Source organism: Cydia splendana, unplaced genomic scaffold, assembly GCF_910591565.1.
Source record: "Cydia splendana unplaced genomic scaffold, ilCydSple1.2 scaffold_70_ctg1, whole genome shotgun sequence".
Lineage (NCBI taxonomy): Eukaryota > Metazoa > Arthropoda > Insecta > Lepidoptera > Tortricidae > Cydia > Cydia splendana.
In genome coordinates, this window is record NW_026946900.1 from 629,545 (window position 1) to 649,413 (window position 19,869).

A 19,869-nucleotide genomic window follows, 5' to 3' on the forward strand; every position below is an offset into this window, starting at 1 on the left:
TTGTCACTGGACAAACTTACAAAGAAAATGGTGGCTCTGCTCGCGTTGTCAACTGCACAACGTGTGCAGACGCTATCACTTATTCAACTATCCAGTATCACAACCAATGCTTCAGGTATAGAAATCATGATCAGCGATCTGATCAAAACTTCTGCTCCAGGACGCATTAATCCGCGGCTCATTATACCTTATTTCACAAACAAAGTACAAATATGTCCGGGAAAGACATTATCCGCCTACATAGAGATGACAAAACACCTTAGGAATCATCCTCAGTCAGACAAATTAATATTAACTATCAAAAAACCCGTACATAACGCTAGCCCGGCGACTATCGCCCGTTGGATTAAACAAGTGCTATCGGAAAGCGGAATAAATACTAATATCTTCTCCGCCCACAGCACACGCCACGCATCCACTTCGGCGGCTAATAGGAAAGGTATCTCAATAGACCTTATAAAACGAACCGCAGGATGGACCGGAAATTCATTGATTTTCGCGAAATATTATAATCGCCCCTTGACTAGTGTAGAGGATAGTGTCTTTGCGGAAGCAACTTATGATCATGTTTAGACGTAAGTCTTAGTCAAGCTTAGTTTATACCAATCATTAACTAACAATTTACCTAATAAACGATTGATTATGGATGTTCACTTTGTTATTTGCACCTATTTTAACATTGGCTCTAAACATCTACTTTGTAAACGTATATATATAAATCTCGAGGATGTACGTCGTAGTATAATTAATGGTTAAACGAACTTACCTTAAGTGAAGTTTGGCCATAATTATACAAGACGCACATCAGAAGAGATTTATAACCCTCCCAAACCCACGCACTTTCGCAGAAAGTAACCCCAAAAATGTATATTATCTTGTCTTCGTCTCTTAGATTTAAAAATATTATGTTTTACTAATGTAGTTATGTCCAGAGCAACTTGCGAACCTACTCGCACCAGTATTTTAGCGCTGAAGGAGGGTAAAAAGGAAAAAACTTTTCGATACCTACCCTCAACGCCACCTTATATAAGGCCTGACAGCACCTAGCGACCTCATTATTGTTCGTGCGCGCGCGACATTCGCACCTAGTATTAAAATAGATTCTACGAGTTGTTAAAGTGTTACTATGCCTAAGCGTAAAAGGGACGAGGCGGAAGAGGACAAATGGCGCAGGAAAATAAAAAAATACCAAGCAAAGTTAAAAGAAAAACAGAACGTTCACCGTGTTGTTTACTCGGACGATGAACATGATATAATTGAAGGTAAGTTCAAGTGATTCGTTCGTTGTGATAAAATATGCCATTATTTGATGTTTTTTGCTTCGAGCCAATACGCGATATTGGCCAACAGCCTTTTTATGCTCAGAGTTAATACGAGATATTAACCCGTAGCTATTTTTCCTTCACTGCATTTGTAGTGGAAAGTACAAATTTTATTTGTAAAACAAAAGTACCAACAAGTATTCTTGTGTACTTAAACGTTTGAATATACGTGATTAACCACGGTTTTTTTATTATGGCATTTTACAGATCATGAGGAATACGAACGAAACACGTGTTTTGAGCCTGCAGGTTCCGCTGCGCAATATGACGAGTACATGTACGATGATGCAATTGAAGGTAGTTATACCAGTATCTATAACCATTTTTGTATGGTTCTGTTTATTAATCACTCGTGTGTTAATTACATGCGTTTATTCTGCTAAATGCTTATTTATTAATTTCCAGATAAATTGGAAACGGAATCAGCTATATTAGCTGCCCCTGCTAGTCACGTGGTCCAATGTGCCGCAGAAGTTCATGCCGAAGCAGAAATTCCGGCGCCTAGTAATGCAGACGTGCAAAAGGATTTAGTTCCTGCCGAATTAAATACCAATGACGAGATCACCGTTGTCACCGAGGATTTTGATCCTGATTTATTACGAGCCTTAGGCGAGTTTGAGGCAGACACTGTTGAGTGGGGCGACAACATTCACGAAGATATTGCTAAACATTTTCAGCACATCCTTTTGAATGGGCTAAAAAAAGAAGCAAAGGAAGAATTAAATAAAAAATATTTATTTCCAAATAACGTACCTTTATCTAAAGCCCCAACTCTAAATCCGGAAATCGCTGCCATGCTGACCGAGGCATCTAGAAATAGAGATAATCGAATTCTCGCCAAACAGCAGCAGATTGGAAAAGCCCTTTCAGGACTAGGCAAGGCTATGACCTCTCTTTTGAAAAAGGAGCCTAATATAGCTGAAGCCATACGTACGTTAAGCGACGTCGGAAGATTAGTTGCCGACGCTCACTTCGCTGAAACTGAAACTCGTCGGTCTGTCGTAATTCCGCTGGTTGACAAATCGCTCATTGACCCTTTTAAAGATAGGAAAAGGGATAGCTTTTTATTTGGCGAAAAGCTTGGCGATTTAGTCAAAAGCTCCCGCGGCATCAAGAAAACTGGGCAGTTGATTCAAGCAGCACCCACAGCATCTGCTTCAAGTTCCGGTTTAAACTGGAGGCCCCCACCGTCACGCCCACGCCTACAGCGAGGCGGCCAGCTGCCGTATCCCGGCCGCGGCGGGGGGCTCCGAGGATACTCGTACTACCAGCCCAGGCGCCGAGCGCCCCCAGCCCACAACACAGCATTCCGGCGCCAGACGCAGCATCCGCCGCCAGGACCTCCGCCGCCGAGGCGACAAGCGGCGCAGTCAGCGCGCCCGTCAGCCAACCAGCCACAAACCTAGATCCACAGGTACATGCCGGTCGTTTAATAGTACATTATTGTCGAGGCTCGGAAGTAGCTACTTGCAGGCTGAGGATTCGTTTTAAACGGACGACCTTGGGAGTCCGTTTAATTGAATCCGAAGCCAGCAAGTAGCCTTCCAGCCGAGTCATATATAGTGCTTTTCTCAAAAATGGTGCAAGAAATATAAATATCATAGAAATATTTTACAAAAGCAACTTTCTTACGTATATATTTTCACAGAAAAAAGTAGACACAATTGAAAAAATTAGCTTTGCCGCCTTTTTATTTTTTTAATAAAAAAATAAAAGTGTATTTTTCTGCCGAAAATACGCCAACCTATTTGAGACAGCTAAATAGTCGCGGTACTAATCATCTGTTTGGCTGTTTAATGGGCCTGTGCCTTCATTTGATATGGCCATTTCAACTTTTAAAAAGTTTGGAACTCGACAAATAATGGAATTTGTATGCAACATTGCAGTCCCAAAATCGAGACTGCAATGTTTTTAACTTTTTAATTTTTGACTGACCATAAACTACGCGCTTCGCAACCTATTTTTTAAACGGCAAAGTCGACTTTGCCGTCCATTTTTGAGAAAAATATTTTTCATATCTCATGCTCTGAAAGTGGGTCGTTGTTGTTCTAAAAGGTGCGCAGAAAGTGATACGTTTATGCTCTAGCGCAGAAAAGTGGTGTACTCCTCTGCGTCCCCGTCCCACAAACAACTGGGCGGAAACAAAATGGAAAAATAGTGTCTTTATTTCCTCGCCTGGAACAATTGGTAATTGTTTAATTTACTAATCCCACGTTGATCCTTTTTTTATAAAAAATGATGTAAGTAAATTGTTAAAAACAAATTATTCTTGATTTCTTTCGTTGAATTCTATTTACTCGATTTCATAAGGCGGGAACCAAAAGGAATACACCAAAAATATTTTTTTAAACCTTACACTTGCGTAAATGAGCAAAGGCAGAATCTTATACAGCCACAGTTAAACGTTTGTACGATATTAAATTGGTTTTCAAAGTTATTTAGCACTATATTCATGAAAATTAAATAAAATACATAATAAAAATGTATTATATTATTAATTAAATTGTTATTTAATATTTAAAATACTTTTATTATATTATTACGTGGTGCGGCGCACCAAGGTCGCGGTGCGGTCCGGTAGTCTGTTGCGGCTTTTAGAACGAAAAAGTATAAAATTAAAAAGTAAGAGGCAATCCGCCTTATTTTCATACTATAATGAACAAATCATTTTAAAATGACTGCAGGTTGTTAAAAAATGTGTGTTTTCGTAAATATTGCAATCTAAATTATTTTCGCTAGGGGTATTAATCTTCACACATGTACTTAAAGTCTCCGATTGCAAGTAAGTCCTGAGGAAAAAAATCATGGCTGTAGGTCTATTGGGTAAGTACTTCAATTACTGATTTTGCGAAATTGCCTTGTCTTGTTTGGTTTCCTCGCATTCGATATGAAAAGTAGAGTGTTTAACTCGGGTGAAAGGCACCATTTCCGTCTCGGACTATTGGCGCTCTCACTGCGTTCGAGCGCCAAACTACCTCGACAGAAATGGATGCCTTTCAACCCTTGGTTAACAATCTACTATTTCAAATGCGTGGGAGTCCATAACTAATGATAAATTTATTCTAAATACGATACAAGGTTATAAAATTCCCTTTATAACCATACCTAAGCAAGATCCTAGAAATTACCCTAAGAAATCTTTTTCCATCTCTGACGCATCGCTGATTGATAAAGAACTATTACATTTAACTAATATCAATGCAATAAAAGAGTGTTTACCCGAACCGGGCCAGTTTATGTCTGATATCTTCCTTGTTCCAAAAAGTGACGGAAGTATGAGGTTTATTTTAAACCTTAAAAAATTAAATAAATATGTTCACACTGAACATTTTAAAATGGAAGATATCAGAACAGCGACAAAGCTTCTTACAGAAGGATGTTATATGATAAATATCGATTTGAAAGAAGCTTATCTGTTATTGCCTATTCACCAGTCGCATAGAAAGTTTTTACGTTTCTCTTTTAAGGATAAGATATATGAATTTATGGCTCTCCCATTCGGGCTCTCCTCAGCTCCGTATATTTTCACAAAAATATTACAACCGGTTGCGTCATATTTAAGAACATTAGGTTTTCAGTCTGTAAGATATCTCGATGATATACTTTGTATAGGACATACTAAAGAAGATTGTTTAAAAAATGCTAACCATACTATAGAATGCCTGGAAAAGCTAGGCTTCATTATTAACTACACTAAAAGCAATTTGATTCCGGGAAAAGAAAGTACATATTTGGGTTTTGTTTTAGATTTTAAAATGATGTGTTTAAAATTACCACAAAAAAAACGGGACAATATTTTAGAACGCACAAATAAAATGTTAAGTACTAAAAATATTCGTATTCGTGATTTCGCGAGTTTTCTAGGCACACTTACAGCTGCATGCCCGGCTGTCACATATGGTTGGCTTTACACTAAGTCAATGGAGAGAGCAAAATATTTAGCGTTACTTAAATCTAGTGATGATTACGACAAGTTTATGGCAGTTCCAGATAGCGTGCGTGATGACCTACGGTGGTGGCAAAATAACGTTTTGACAGCATGTAACCCTATTCAAAAGTATAACTATATACAAGAAATATTTACCGATGCATCCACTACCGGGTGGGGTGCCGCCTCGGATGGTGAGAAAACCGGAGGTCAATGGACTGACATAGAACGTAAGAATCACATTAACTATCTGGAACTGCTAGCAGTCTATTTCGGTTTAAAATCATTTGCTGAGGATAAAGTTAATTGTGATATACTCCTTCGCGTTGACAATACCACCGCCATATCGTATATTAATAGAATGGGTGGCGTGCAATATCCACACCTTAATTATGTGGCTAATATGATATGGAAGTGGTGTGAGGAAAGAAGGATCTTTATTTTTGCGTCTTATATTAAATCGTCCCTAAATATTGAAGCAGATAGTGAGTCTAGGAAAATTAATATTGACGGTGAATGGCAATTGCAAGACGAAGCTTTCATTAAGATTATTCAGAAGTTTGGTCGACCAGACATTGATTTATTTGCATCTCGCATAAATGCTAAATGCCCTAAATATATATCTTGGAAAAGAGATCCGTACGCGTATAACATTGACGCATTTACTATTAATTGGAAATCTTTTTTCTTCTATGCATTTCCACCGTTTGCACTTATATTAAAAACTTTAAATAAAATTGTTACTGATAACGCGACTGGTATAGTCGTTGTTCCTTACTGGCCTTCGCAACCCTGGTATCCCCTTTTTAAAACATTAAGTATGGGTGAAGTAGTAATTTTCCCTCCGAATAAATATCTCCTCTCATCTGCTTTCAGATCAACCCACCCGCTGCACCGACACCTTACCCTGGCAGCGAGCGTGTTATCAGGGAAAGCTTTGTCAAAAAAGGGGTACCAGAGTCGGCATTAAATGTCTTACTTTCCTCAGTAACACAAGGTACCAAGTCACAGTACTCTTCTAGTCTCAAGCTCTGGTGGCAATATTGTGAAGAAAATAAGGTTGATTTTTATGATGTTCAAATTCCATCATTGCTAGATTTTTTGTCTAAATGTTTCAAAAGTGGATCATGCTATGGTACCTACGCTAAATAATCATAGATCCGCTGTGTCTTTGATCTCATCTAATAATATAAGTCAAAACGAAAGTGTTAAAAGGTTCTTTCGAGGAGTTTTTAAATTAAGACCGTCTTTCCCTCGTTATAGTGTAACATGGAACCCTAGTACGGTATTAGATTATTTAGATTCTTTATCAAATAATACAATCGATTTAGAGAAGTTAAGTAAAAAGCTGGTTATGCTTCTTGCTTTGGCTACTGCTCAAAGGATCCAAACTTTGTCTTTGATTAGAATTGCAAATATAAAATTTTACAATGATAAGGTTGTAATTATCATAACTGATTTAATTAAAACATCGGGAATTGGGCGAGCACAACCAGTAATAGAGTTACCATTTTTTAATCAAAGGCCAGGTAAAGTCTATTTCAATAGAACTTGCTAACTATGTAAACAAACAACGTAACTTTGTTTTATCACTGTTTCTCTTTGAATTTTCACACCACCTCATCAAATACTATTGAAACCATACATATATACACTATTGAAACGGTCCGTTCCGTAAAATACATTAATATATAACTGTATCTTGGATATTTCATTAAAAGTTTAAAATGGGTTCATAAGTTAGGTTATTAGGACCTGTTGGAATGACGGTTTTGTTTCTTTTAAATTCTACAATTGTCTATGGGTAGTGTTGTGACTAAAGTTTGTGATATAAACCCGCTACACACTACCCAACCCACGCTCTGTAACTACCGCCGCGGTTATAAAATACATCAATACATCATTCTTAAGTACTAATTTGTCTTCTGATCGTGATTAAACAAATTAAAAATAAGTAACTACTTGTTTTTTACTTTTGGTATTTTATTATTCGATATGGTTTGACATTAGTAAAGTAGTAAGTAGGAGTCTTGCCCATCACTAGTAAATTCATCATTCAGAGACAATTTCAATATGGCGGTTTGTTTACATAGTTAGCAAGTTCTATTGAAATAGACTTTATATGCCCGGCTGGTACATTACAAAAATATATTGCAGTTACCCATAAGAAACCTTACAGACCTGTTTCATCACAGACGATTGGTCGGTGGATTAAACAGGTCCTCCAGGAGAGTGGCATTGATACTGGTATTTTTGGCGCTCATTCGACGCGCCATGCCACAACCACAACCTCCGCAGCTTCACGGGCTGGCGTTAGCATTGAGGTAATCAGGAAAGCAGCTGGCTGGTCTAACCAATCAGCTGTTTTTGCTAATTTTTATAATAGACCAGTCATCACTGATCCTTAATTAAGTAAATTCTATTGTGGATTATTTGTTAATTTAGAATAAATGCCATGTGTGATTATACTTGTTTTATTATAATTTATATACCTTTCGCTATACCTTTGATTTCGGAGCATTGATTTTTACTCTCTGAACATCTACATTAGTAAAACATAATATTTTTAAATCTAAGAGACGAAGACAAGATAATTGAATGATCAAACGAACTTACCATAAGTGAAGTTCGATCATAATTATCTTGTCTTCGTCGAAGAGATTTAAAAACCCTCCCTCCCTTTCTGGGCCCCTTAAAAATCAATGCTTACGTTATACTCTGAAAATAATGAGGTCGCTAGGTGCTGTCAGGCCTTATATATAAGGTGGCGTTGAGGGTAGGTATCGAAAAGTTTTTTCCTTTTTACCCTCCTTCAGCGCTAAAATACTGGTGCGAGTAGGTTCGCAAGTTGCTCTGGACATAACTACATTAGTAAAACATAATATTTTTAAATCTCTTCTACGAAGACAAGATAATTATGATCGAACTTCACTTATGGTAAGTTCGTTTGATCATTCAAAAATAGGCGCTTTGCTCTAAAAATAATGACGATTGCTGGCGATCAGTGGGAGCGCGGCTTGAGGGGCGGGGAAGGGAGTGTCAGTTAGGGTACTTTTTATTTTATGTTTCTTTGCTTTAAACATATTGTGCGATGCCTAGTACATTGAAAAATGAATACTACTTTGTAAACGTATATATATAAATCTCTTCGTATGTGCGTCTTGTATAATTATGGCCAAACTTCACTTAAGGTAAGTTCGTTTAACCATTAAAAAACAAACCTAAGGTATGGAAATCCTAACCTAATAGCTACCGTATATGTCAATTTCCTCCCGAGTTGCCGATTGTATTCAGGTAATACAACATTTTGTGCGAGGTGATATTCGGTGTAACGAGTGACGTATGGTTGTACATAATACGAAAATATTAAAACTGCAACGATTTTGTTAGGCGGTACTTACGTAAGTAGGTTATGAAATTCCAAACTCACGTAAGAGGAGTATTAAAGGAACTGTGACGATTACACAATAAACAGTACGACGCAACTACCCGCTAGCTTCACTCCGTGGAGAAGTGTCATGGCGTACGGGTGGCTGGCGGAGTGCACGAGTGATAACAGTTGTTTCATTTGATCACCCAGTACACAACGGAGCCTGGACGTCACAGATGGCGACGAGGGTAAAATATTACAAAAAAAAAAATACGGAAAGGGAAGGTAACGGTGGCGGAAAAAAAAACAAATCTAAGGTATGGAAATCCTAACCTAATAGCTACCGTATTTGTCCATTTCCTCCCGAGCTGCCGATTGTATTCAGGTAATACAAAATTTTGGGCGAGGTGATATTCTGTGTAACGAGTGACGTACGGTTGTACATAATACGAAAATATTAAAACTGCAATGATTTTGTTAGGCGGTACTTACGTAAGTAGGTTATGAAATTCCAAACTCACGTAAGAGGAGTATTAAAGGAACTAATGCAGAATTTAAATATTACTGTAAAAACGTAGATCTAGTACCTATACCTAATTTTATAGTTTTGTTTACAATCAATGTTAATAAAAACAATTATGTATATGCGCAGTTGATTTTGTCGACTGTTTACATAAGAACAGTGGTTAACTTTACAACTATTATTGAGTAAATAATTGATGGTACGCAGCTCGGGAGGAATGTTTACTAAGCAAAGAAGAAATATACGCGTGCTTATTACACTAACTCTTTGACAATGGCTACTGTGCGTGAGCCTGGTTACCAAATGTAAATTCAAAAATGTAATCAATGCAAGATAGATCAATAATTGGGGTCACTACAAAAAATAATGTACTCAGGTTACATTATTTCTATGATGTGGCACCGACGTATTAGCCATGAATTTTTCCATGAAATGACAGAAACGAATATGCTGATGGTTTGCGTGTTACAAATACAGATGGTACATGGTTTATTTTCTGACTCAAAATCGTATATTAGAATTCATATGATATAAAGGGTAAATAATCAAACTACCTTCGCGGAAATCATGATTATTTTGAGTTGTGTATTTACCGTTCATACTTAAAATATACGGACCTACTTAGTCGTGTAATTAAATACTAAGATATTTTTAAATGAGGGAACGTATAGAGAAACCTGCATATTAAGTCGGTATAGTTGTATACATTTTATGGACCTTATGTCCTAAAAGAAATATTGTTCGGTTAAAATAACCAGTTATAATCAATTGAAATGCTATTTATAGCACGATATGGGTATGAATCGATGTTAACTTGGTGTCGACTTAACATGTATTTATATATACATAGGTATGTGCTGTTTATGATAATAAACAATGCTAGCAGGTAACGGGCCAGTTAAATAATCAAGGACGGTTACGATGTCAAGTGAGTCAAGAACTATAGACAGCGTACTTAGATTGATAAATGCCGAGGGCTTTGTTATTGTTTTACTGTAGGAGTAGACACGTAAACTCAGCATCAAATGAATTGAGTAGTAAGTCGGAGTCAGATTAACAAGAAAAATAAATTGCAAGAAGTAAACTGTACATCACATCTATGCTGCAGTTGGTATAAGTAATAATTAGTAGGTTGAAACGTTCAACTGGTACTAGCAAAACAAATAATTAGTAGGTTGAAACTTTCAACTGGTACTAGCTAAACAAATAATTAGTAGGTTGAAACTTTCAACCGGTACTAGCAAAACAAATAATTAGTAGGTTGAAACTTTCAACCGGTACTAGCAAAACAAATAATTAGTAGGTTGAAATGTTCAACTGGTACTAGCAAAACAAATAATTAGTAGGTTGAAACATTCAACTGGTACTAGAAAAACAAATAGTTAGTAGGTTGAAACTTTCAACCGGTACTAGCAAAACAAATAATTAGTAGGTTGAAACTTTCAACCGGTACTAGCAAAACAAATAATTAGTAGGTTGAAATGTTCAACCGGTACTAGCAAAACAAATAATTAGTAGGTTGAAATGTTCAACTGGTACTAGCAAAACAAATCATTAGTAGGTTGATTATTCAACTGGTACTAGCAAAACAAATAATTAGTAGGTTGATTGTTCAACTGTTGCTAGCAAAACAAATAATTAGTAGGTTGGAACTTTCAACTGGTACCAGCAAAACAAATAATTAGTAGGTTGGAACTTTCAACTGGTACTAGCAAAACAAATAATTAGTAGGTTGGAACTTTCAACTGGTACTAGCAAAATAAATAAGTAGTAGGTTGAATGTTCAACTAGTACTAGCAAAACAAAAGAAATGATAAGCGAAATCATAACACTTACCTACGATACAAACAGAGAATAATTAGTAAGTTGAATGTTCAACTGGTACTGGTACTAACAAACCAAAAGAGTCAAATGTACCTAGTAACTAGTCTAGTAGACGCGATAGTGGTGGTTGGTACTAACGATAGGACCTTTTGTTATAGGTCGTCCAAATTAGTACAACATAGTACTTAAAAGTAAACTGACGCGATATAGTGTTGGTTGGTACTAACGATAGTATCTTGTTGTAGGTCATCCAAAATGTCCTAGATACCACCATTAGACGGATTCTTTAGCCCACCAAAACTTAATAGGGAGGCAAAATAGTCATAAACTGACATTATGTTAGTATAGAGTGACCTCCTGTTATGTAATGTATTTATTGAATTCGACATAATATAATAAGCAGTTTAGTGCCTCTGCCTACTGTTCCAGTTAACTTAAGGCGTAGGTATAGATGGATGGCCTCGGGAATAGGCATATCTACTAATGTAGATTCAGAGTAGATTTCAATTATGCAAAAAAAAAATACGCCAGTTGGAAAACATTTCCTGTCAAGTATTACAATTTAACCTTCTTCTAACCTATACCCGTATCATAAATTTACTGCATTTTGCAGATGTTCGTATGGGTAAGAACTTAATGTATCAGCTTAAATAAAAAACGAACAAAGTATATATAAAAATATATTATACGCCGACTTAGACGGTATTCCGGTTAAAGATTGTTGTAGCAATCCAGTTGGAACGGTTAGAAGACAGGTTAAATTATAGTTTAAGAGAAACAAGCAGGGTACCAGGATAAGAGTAATAATGCATTCTGCGTAAGTAGCCGTGGAAATTGTGGAACACAGAGGCCTAAACTTCCCAAATAAAACCTATAAATAGATGAGGATATATAATTGTTCAAAATCGTATATGATCCAGATTTCATATAATAAATCCCAATTCCAATCTATTTTAGAGCCGGAATACATGATCCTATAGAATAATAATCAGGGCAAAACTTAATTACAAACCCAAGTACAACAGGTACGTAAATAGACGCTGGGCCTACATCATGTCATGTAGTACCTAAAGTCAATGCTGTAAAAACTGAAGTGGCGATGCGGGGAGCCTTACACGGTGAGGAAGCACTGCTTACTTAACTAAACTACGAAACTATACCCAAGGCAACCATGACTAAGGTACTAACAGCAAAAAAAAAACCTAATGTCTTGTAAATAGACATACGACTTTTGTCGGTTAACAGTGTAGATACTGTAGATGACGAAGTCCCTTTTTAACTACCTAGGTAGTAGATACACCTACTCAGATGAAGATGAGTGATGTGTGTGATGTGATGACTAATTATAATTAAGTGTAATTAAAAAGGCACTTTGCCGGAAAATATATTTCCTTATTTCAGTCACATGCATAAACTTACAATAATTAAGGATGTCAAAACTCTTAGGTATGCGGTTGAGACAATACATACATTAGAAATTATACATAGTCTCAGAACCGATACATTAAATCAAAACAGAAACAAATAACTAAATACTGTGTGTAGGTACCTACACATTATAAAATAAAAACAATAAGTATTCGAATTAACCGTGATTTTGATCGCTCTCAATGACAGTTTGCCTGATGTTTAATTTGTTAAGGCTAACTAATTAAGTAAAACTAGTAGATCAAAGTTGTAGCTTGAACCACTTCATTGATCTACCCAAGAGTACACATTTATTGTACTAATTGAGCACTAAGACTGAAAAGACCAAAAACCTAGGTCTTATCATTTAGAAACGTTAAACGTAACGATAAAATGGTACCTAAACATTCGAACTGTACTCTGGTGTACTCAGTATTTCATGGGATCATGGTTAGAATAATGGAATTCCATTAGTTCGTTGGAAGATGTTTATTGAAGTTAAATGACATACTTACCAATGGCAGGATATAGGAAGCAGACATACAAGGTGTATACCTATGTTTCAGGTTTATAAAATATGTTGCAAGTAATTGAAATAAACCGAAAAAGAAGTGTATAAGTAAAAATAATAATATTTATGTGACAGTCTGACAGTAATTATTGTGGAAATAATAATACAATACTTACTGGTCACAATTCAATTGAAAAATCAGCTTTCAATTAGTAAGGTGTTACGTTATTTTCATAACATAAATTGTAATTATGATTCTTTGCATAAGTAAGTTGCTAGAATAATTTTACATTCGATATTATATTTGCTGTGTTACTTTTTGAGCAATAAAATGAATAAAATAAATATTTGGAATAATTGATGTCAAGATTATATCAAGTATTATAATTAAAGAACGATAATTACATATGTATGCAATGCAATTAATAATAATAATGGTCAAATAGGCAGGTAAATCTTAGTAGGTACCTAACAAATTAATAATATATAAATCTATTTGTATAGATTATAGTTTGCTTAACTTATTCACAAGTAAAACTAATCATACTTGACGTGGTACCTCTACAACGAATGTAACATTCCTACTTTATTTGACCTTGGATTATCTACAAGTATTTTAAATTGCATTATATATAATAACATCATACAAGACAAGTAAAACTGAGTCAATCAGTTATTGCCAATAAGTAACTAATGTCCAAGACGCTTGGCAAGCTTACAATGTTATTGTACCTAAATCATGAAATAGGTATTAATTAGGCAAATATTATATTGTATACTAATGAAAATACCTGGAAATGTGTAAGCATCAAAAGGAAAATGTAGTAATTAAGGCGTTTAAAGTAAATCTTTGAGTTATAAGCAATTGAATAAAAAACTCAAAACTGCAAATAGGAGAAGGAGAGGGACTGACACCTAAAAAGAAATTGTAAAAGTAAAATAATAGTTTTACAGATTTAAAGGCTTGCTAGTGTTGGAAAATATTTATTATTTAACTGTTGTAAAATGAATACATCCACACCTCGCCGAGTTTCTTACGCCGGTTCTTCTCGGGTCTGAGGTTAACCTTTCCGAACCGGTGGTAGTATACCTAGATTGGAAAAATAAATTAACCTAGCGAGTATAAGATAATACGATAAACTGAACTATTGTTGCATGATAAATATATAAAGTAAAATAAATAAATCATTATAAAAAGGGAGAGATGTGACGATTACACAATAAACAGTACGACGCAACTACCCGCTAGCTTCACTCCGTGGAGAAGTGTCATGGCGTACGGGTGGCTGGCGGAGTGCACGAGTGATAACAGTTGTTTCATTTGATCACCCAGTACACAACGGAGCCTGGACGTCACAGGAACTAATGCAGAATGTAAATATTAAATACTGTAAAAACGTAGATCTTGTAACTATACCTAATTTTATAGTTTTGTATACAATCAATGTTAATAAAAACAATTATGTATATGCACAGGTGATTTTGTCGACTGTTTACATAAGAACAGTGGTTAACTTTACAACTATTATTGAGTAAATAATTGATGGTACGTAGCTCGGGAGGAATGTTTACTAAGCAAAGAAGAAATATACGCGTGCTTATTACACTAACTCTTTTGACAATGGCTACTGTGCGTGAGCCTGGTTACCAATTGTAAATCCAAAAGTTTAATCAATGCAAGATAGATCAATAATTGGGGTCACTACAAAAAATAATGTACTCAGGTCAGGTTACATTATTCCTATGATGTGGCACCGACGTATTAGCCATGATTTTTTCCATGAAATGACAGAAACGAATATGCTGATGGTTTGCGTGTTACAAATACAGATGGTATATGGTTTATTTTCTGACTCAAAATCGTATATTAGAATTCATGTGATATAAAGGGTAAATAATCAAACTACCTTCGCGGAAATCATGATTATTATGAGTTGTGTATTTACCGTTCATACTTAAAATATACCGACCTACTTAGTCGTGTAATTAAATACTAAGATATTTTTACATGAGGGAACGTATAGAGAAACCTGCATATTAAGTCGGTATAGTTGTATACATTTTATAAACCTTATGTCCTAAAAGAAATATTGTTCGGTTAAAATAACCAGTTATAATCAATTGAAATGCTATTTATAGCACGATATGGGTATGAATCGATGTTAACTTGGTGTCGACTTAACATGTATTTATATATACATAGGTATGTGCTGTTTATGATAATAAACAATGCTAGCAGGTAACGGACCAGTTAAATTATCAAGGACCGTTACGATGTCAAGTGAGTCAAGAACTATAGATAGCGTACTTAGACTGATGAATGCCGAGGGCTTTGTTATTGTTTTACTGTAGGAGTAGAGTAGTAGACACGTAAACTCAGCATCAAATGAATTGAGTAGTAAGTCGGAGTCGACTAACAAGAAAAATAAATTGCAAGAAGCAAACTGTACATCACATCTATGCTGCAGTTGGTATAAGTAATAATTAGTAGGTTGAAACGTTCAACTGGTACTAGCAAAACAAATAATTAGTAGGTTGAAACTTTCAACCGGTACTAGCAAAACGAATAATTAGTAGGTTGAAACTTTCAACCGGTACTAGCAAAACAAATAATTAGTAGGTTGAAACTTTCAACTGGTACTAGCAAAACAAATAGTTAGTGGGTTGAAACTTTCAACCGGTACTAGCAAAACAAATAATTAGTAGGTTGAAACTTTCAACCGGTACTAGCAAAACAAATAATTAGTAGGTTGAAATGTTCAACCGGTACTAGCAAAACAAATAATTTGTAGGTTGAAATGTTCAACTGGTACTAGCAAAACAAATAATTAGTAGGTTGATTGTTCAACTGGTACTAGCAAAACAAACAATTAGTAGGTTGATTGATCAACTGTTGCTAGCAAAACAAATAATTAGTAGGTTGGAACTTTCAACTGGTACTGGCAAAACAAATAATTAGTAGGTTGGAACTTTCAACTGGTACTAGCAAAACAAATAATTAGTAGGTTGGAACATTCAACTGGTACTAGCAAAATAAATAAGTAGTGGGTTGAATGTTCAACTAGTACTAGCAAAACAAAAGAAATGATAAGCGAAATCATAACACTTACCTACGATACAAACAGAGAATAATTAGTAAGTTGAATGTTCAACTGGTACTAACAAACCAAAAGAGTCAAATGTACCTACTTGGTTGGTACTAACGATAGGACCTTTTGTTATAGGTCGTCCAAATTAGTACAACATAGTACTTAAAAGTAAACTGACGCGATATAGTGTTGGTTGGTACTAACGATAGTATCTTGTTTTAGGTCATCTAAAATGTCCTAGATACCACCATTAGACGGATTCTTTAGCCCACCAAAACTTAATAGGGAGGCAAAATAGTCATAAACTGACAATTATGTTAGTATAGAGTGACCTCCTATTATGTAATGTATTTATTGAATTCGAAATTATATAATAAGCAGTTTAGTGCCTCTGCCTACTGTTCCAGTTAACTTAAGGCGTAGGTATAGATGGATGGCCTCGGGAATAGGCATATCTACTAATGTAGATTCAGGGTAGATTTCAATTATACAAAAAAAAAAATACGCCAGTTGGAAAACATTTCCTGTAAAGTATTACAATTTAACCTTCTTCTAACCTATACCAGTATACCCGTATCATAAATTTACTGCATTTTGCAGATGTTCGTATGGGTACGAAATTAATGTATCAGCCTAAATAAAAACGAACAAAGTATATATAAAAATATATTATACGACGACTTAGACGGTATTCCGGTTAAAGATTGTTGTAGCAATCCTGTTGGAACAGTTAGAAGACAGGTTAAATTATAGTTTAAGAGAAACAAGCAGGTGACCAGGATAAGAGTAATAATGCATTCTGCGTAAGTAGCCGTGGAAATTGTGGAACACAGAGGCATGCCTAAACTGCCCAAATAAAACCTATAAATAGATGAGGATATACAATTCTTCAAAATCGTATATGACCCAGATTTCATATAATAAATCCCAATTCCAATCTATTTTAGAGCCGGAATACATGATTTTATAGAATAATAATCAGGGCAAAGCTCAATTATAAACCCAAGTACAACAGGTACGTAAATGGACGCTGGGCCTGTCATAATACATCATGTCATGTAGTACCTAAAGTCAATGCTGTAAAAACTGAAGTGGCGATGCGGGGAGCCTTACACGGTGAGGAAGCACTGCTTACTTAACTAAACTACGAAACTATACCCAAGGCAACCATGACTTAGGTACTAACAGCAAAAACTCTAGTGACCAGCAGTTAACCTAATGTTTTGTAAATAGACATACGACTTTTGTCGGTTAACAGTGTAGATGACGAAGTCCCTTTTTAACTACCTAGGTAGTAGGTACACCTACTCAGATGAAGATGAGTGATGTGTGTGATGTGATGACTAATTATAATTAAGTGTAATTAAAAAGGCACTTTACCGGAAAATATATTTCCTTATTTCAGTCACATGCATAAACTTACAATAATTAAGGATGCCAAAACTCTTAGGTATGCGGTTGAGACAATACATACATTAGAAATTATACATAGTCTCAGGACCGATACATTAAATCAAAACAGAAACAAATAACTAAATACTGTGTGTAGGTACCTACACATTATAAAATAAAAACAATAAGTATTCGAATTAACCGTGATTTTGATCGCTCTCAATGACAGTTTGCCTGGTGTTTAATTTTTTGAGGCTAACTAATTAAGTAAAACTAGTAGATTAAAGTTGTAGCTTGAACCACTTCATTGATCTACCCAAGAGTACACATTTATTGTACTAATTGAGCACTAAGACTCAAAAGACCAAAAACCTAGGTCTTATCATTTAGAAACGTTAAACGTAACGATAAAATGGTAAAGTACCTAAACATTCGAACTGTACTCTGGTGTACTCAGTATTTCATGGGATCATGGTTAGAATAATGGAATTCCATTGGTTCGTTGGAAGATGTTTATTGAAGTTAAATGACATACTTACCAATGGCAGGATATAGGAAGCAGACATTCAAGGTGTATACCTATGTTTCAGGTTTATAAAATATGTTGCAAGTAATTGAAATAAACCGAAGAAAAAGTGTATAAGTACAAATAATAATATTTATGTGACAGTCTGACAGTAATTAATTATTGTGGAAATAATAATACAATACTTACTGGTCACAATTCAATTGAAAAATCAGCTTTCAATTAGTAAAGTGTTACGTTATTTTCATAACATAAATTGTAATTATGATTCTTCGCATAAGTAAGTTGCTAGAATAATATTACATTCGATATTATATTTGCTGTGTTACTTTTTGAGCGATAAAATGAATAAAATAAATATTTGGATTAATTGATGTCAAGATTATATTGTTCAAGTATTATAATTAAAGAACGATAATTAGATATGTATGCAATGCAATTAATAATAATAATGGTCAAATAGGCAGGTAAATCTTAGTAGGTACCTAACAAATTAATAATATATAAATCTATTTATATACACTATTGTTTGCTTAACCTATTCACAAGTAAAACTAATCATACTTGACGTGGTACCTCTACAACGAATGTAACATTCCTACTTTATTTGACCTTGGATTATCTACAAGTATTTTAAATAGCATTATATATATATTAACATCATACAAGACAAGTAAAACAGAGTCAATCAGTTATTGCCAATAAGTAACTAATGTCCAAGGCGCTTGGCAACCTTACAATGTTATTGTACCTAAATCATGAAATAGGTATTAATTAGTAAAATATTATATTGTATGCTAATGGAAATACCTGGAAATGTGTAAGCATCAAAAGGAAAATGTAGTAATTAAGGCGTTTAAAGTAAATCTTTGAGTTATAAGCAATTGAATAAAAAACTCAAAACTGCAAATAGGGAAAGAAGAGGGACGGACACCTAAGAAGAAATTGTAAAAGTAAAATAATAGTTTTACAGATTTAAAGGCTTGCTAGTGTTGGAAAATATTTACTATTTAACTGTTTTAAAATGAATACATCCACACCTCGCCGAGTTTCTTACGCCGGTTCTTCTCGGGTCTGAGGTTAACCTTTCCGAACCGGTGGTAGTATACCTAGATTGGAAAAATAAATCAACCTAGCGAGTATAAGATAATACGATAAACTGAACTATTGTTGCATGATAAATATATAAAGTAAAATAAATAAATCGTTATAAAAAGGGAGAGACGTGACGATTACACAATAAACAGTACGACGCAACTACCCGCTAGCTTCACTCCGTGGAGAAGTGTCATGGCTTGCGGGTGGCTGGCGGAGTGCACGAGCAATAACAGTTGTTTCATTTGATCACCCAGTACACAACGGAGTCTGGACGTCACAGTAATCATGGAAGTTTCACTATTTCTGTAAAATTTATTTATTTCTACAAACAGCTCAGTAATACTAAATCTAATTTCAGCAAACAGACTTTAGTAAATGGAGCATTAAACAAAGTTCAGTATTTGTTACAATCCATTTTTATTACTACTAAAATTCTCCGATTTTTACTAGTAAAGTTTGTGATTTTTGGAAAAAAGCATCTGTGATTTCAAGTTATGATTTTAGTAAATGTCTCACTTACATAGTTTTGTAATATCTAAAAAACGAGTTCGCGGGAATAACATTACCCCATTTAAAATAACAATTCAGTTGTTACTATAGCGACATTACAAAGTTTACTGGTATTTAGTAGATAGACTTGTTGTGTTTATGTTCATTGTTGTACCAATCACTAAACGAGTTTTGTAATACCAACACAGCGAAACGAATGTTAGTGATTTTAGTAAAATTTACTACTTGCTACGTTCATTTGGTTAGAGTTAGTATTGTGTCGGATGTCGGGCGGGCGTGTCTCGTGTCTTCTTTGTTTAAAACATACTTAAGTTAAATAATAAATTTAGGATATATTGTGGGCCATGGACATATTAACCCGCGACCTAC

General features: G+C 35.0%; 1 protein-coding gene across 1 annotated transcript; it reads left to right on the forward strand.

The window, feature by feature from the left end:
* The first annotated feature begins 1,126 nt into the window (after nucleotides 1-1,126).
* LOC134805852 (uncharacterized) lies at nucleotides 1,127-2,728 on the forward strand. Its single transcript, XM_063779055.1, has 2 exons — nucleotides 1,127-1,262; nucleotides 1,728-2,728. The coding sequence occupies exons 1-2, from the start codon at nucleotides 1,127-1,129 to the stop codon at nucleotides 2,726-2,728; spliced, it is 1,137 nt and encodes a 378-aa protein (XP_063635125.1).
* Nucleotides 2,729-19,869: the final 17,141 nt, after the last annotated feature.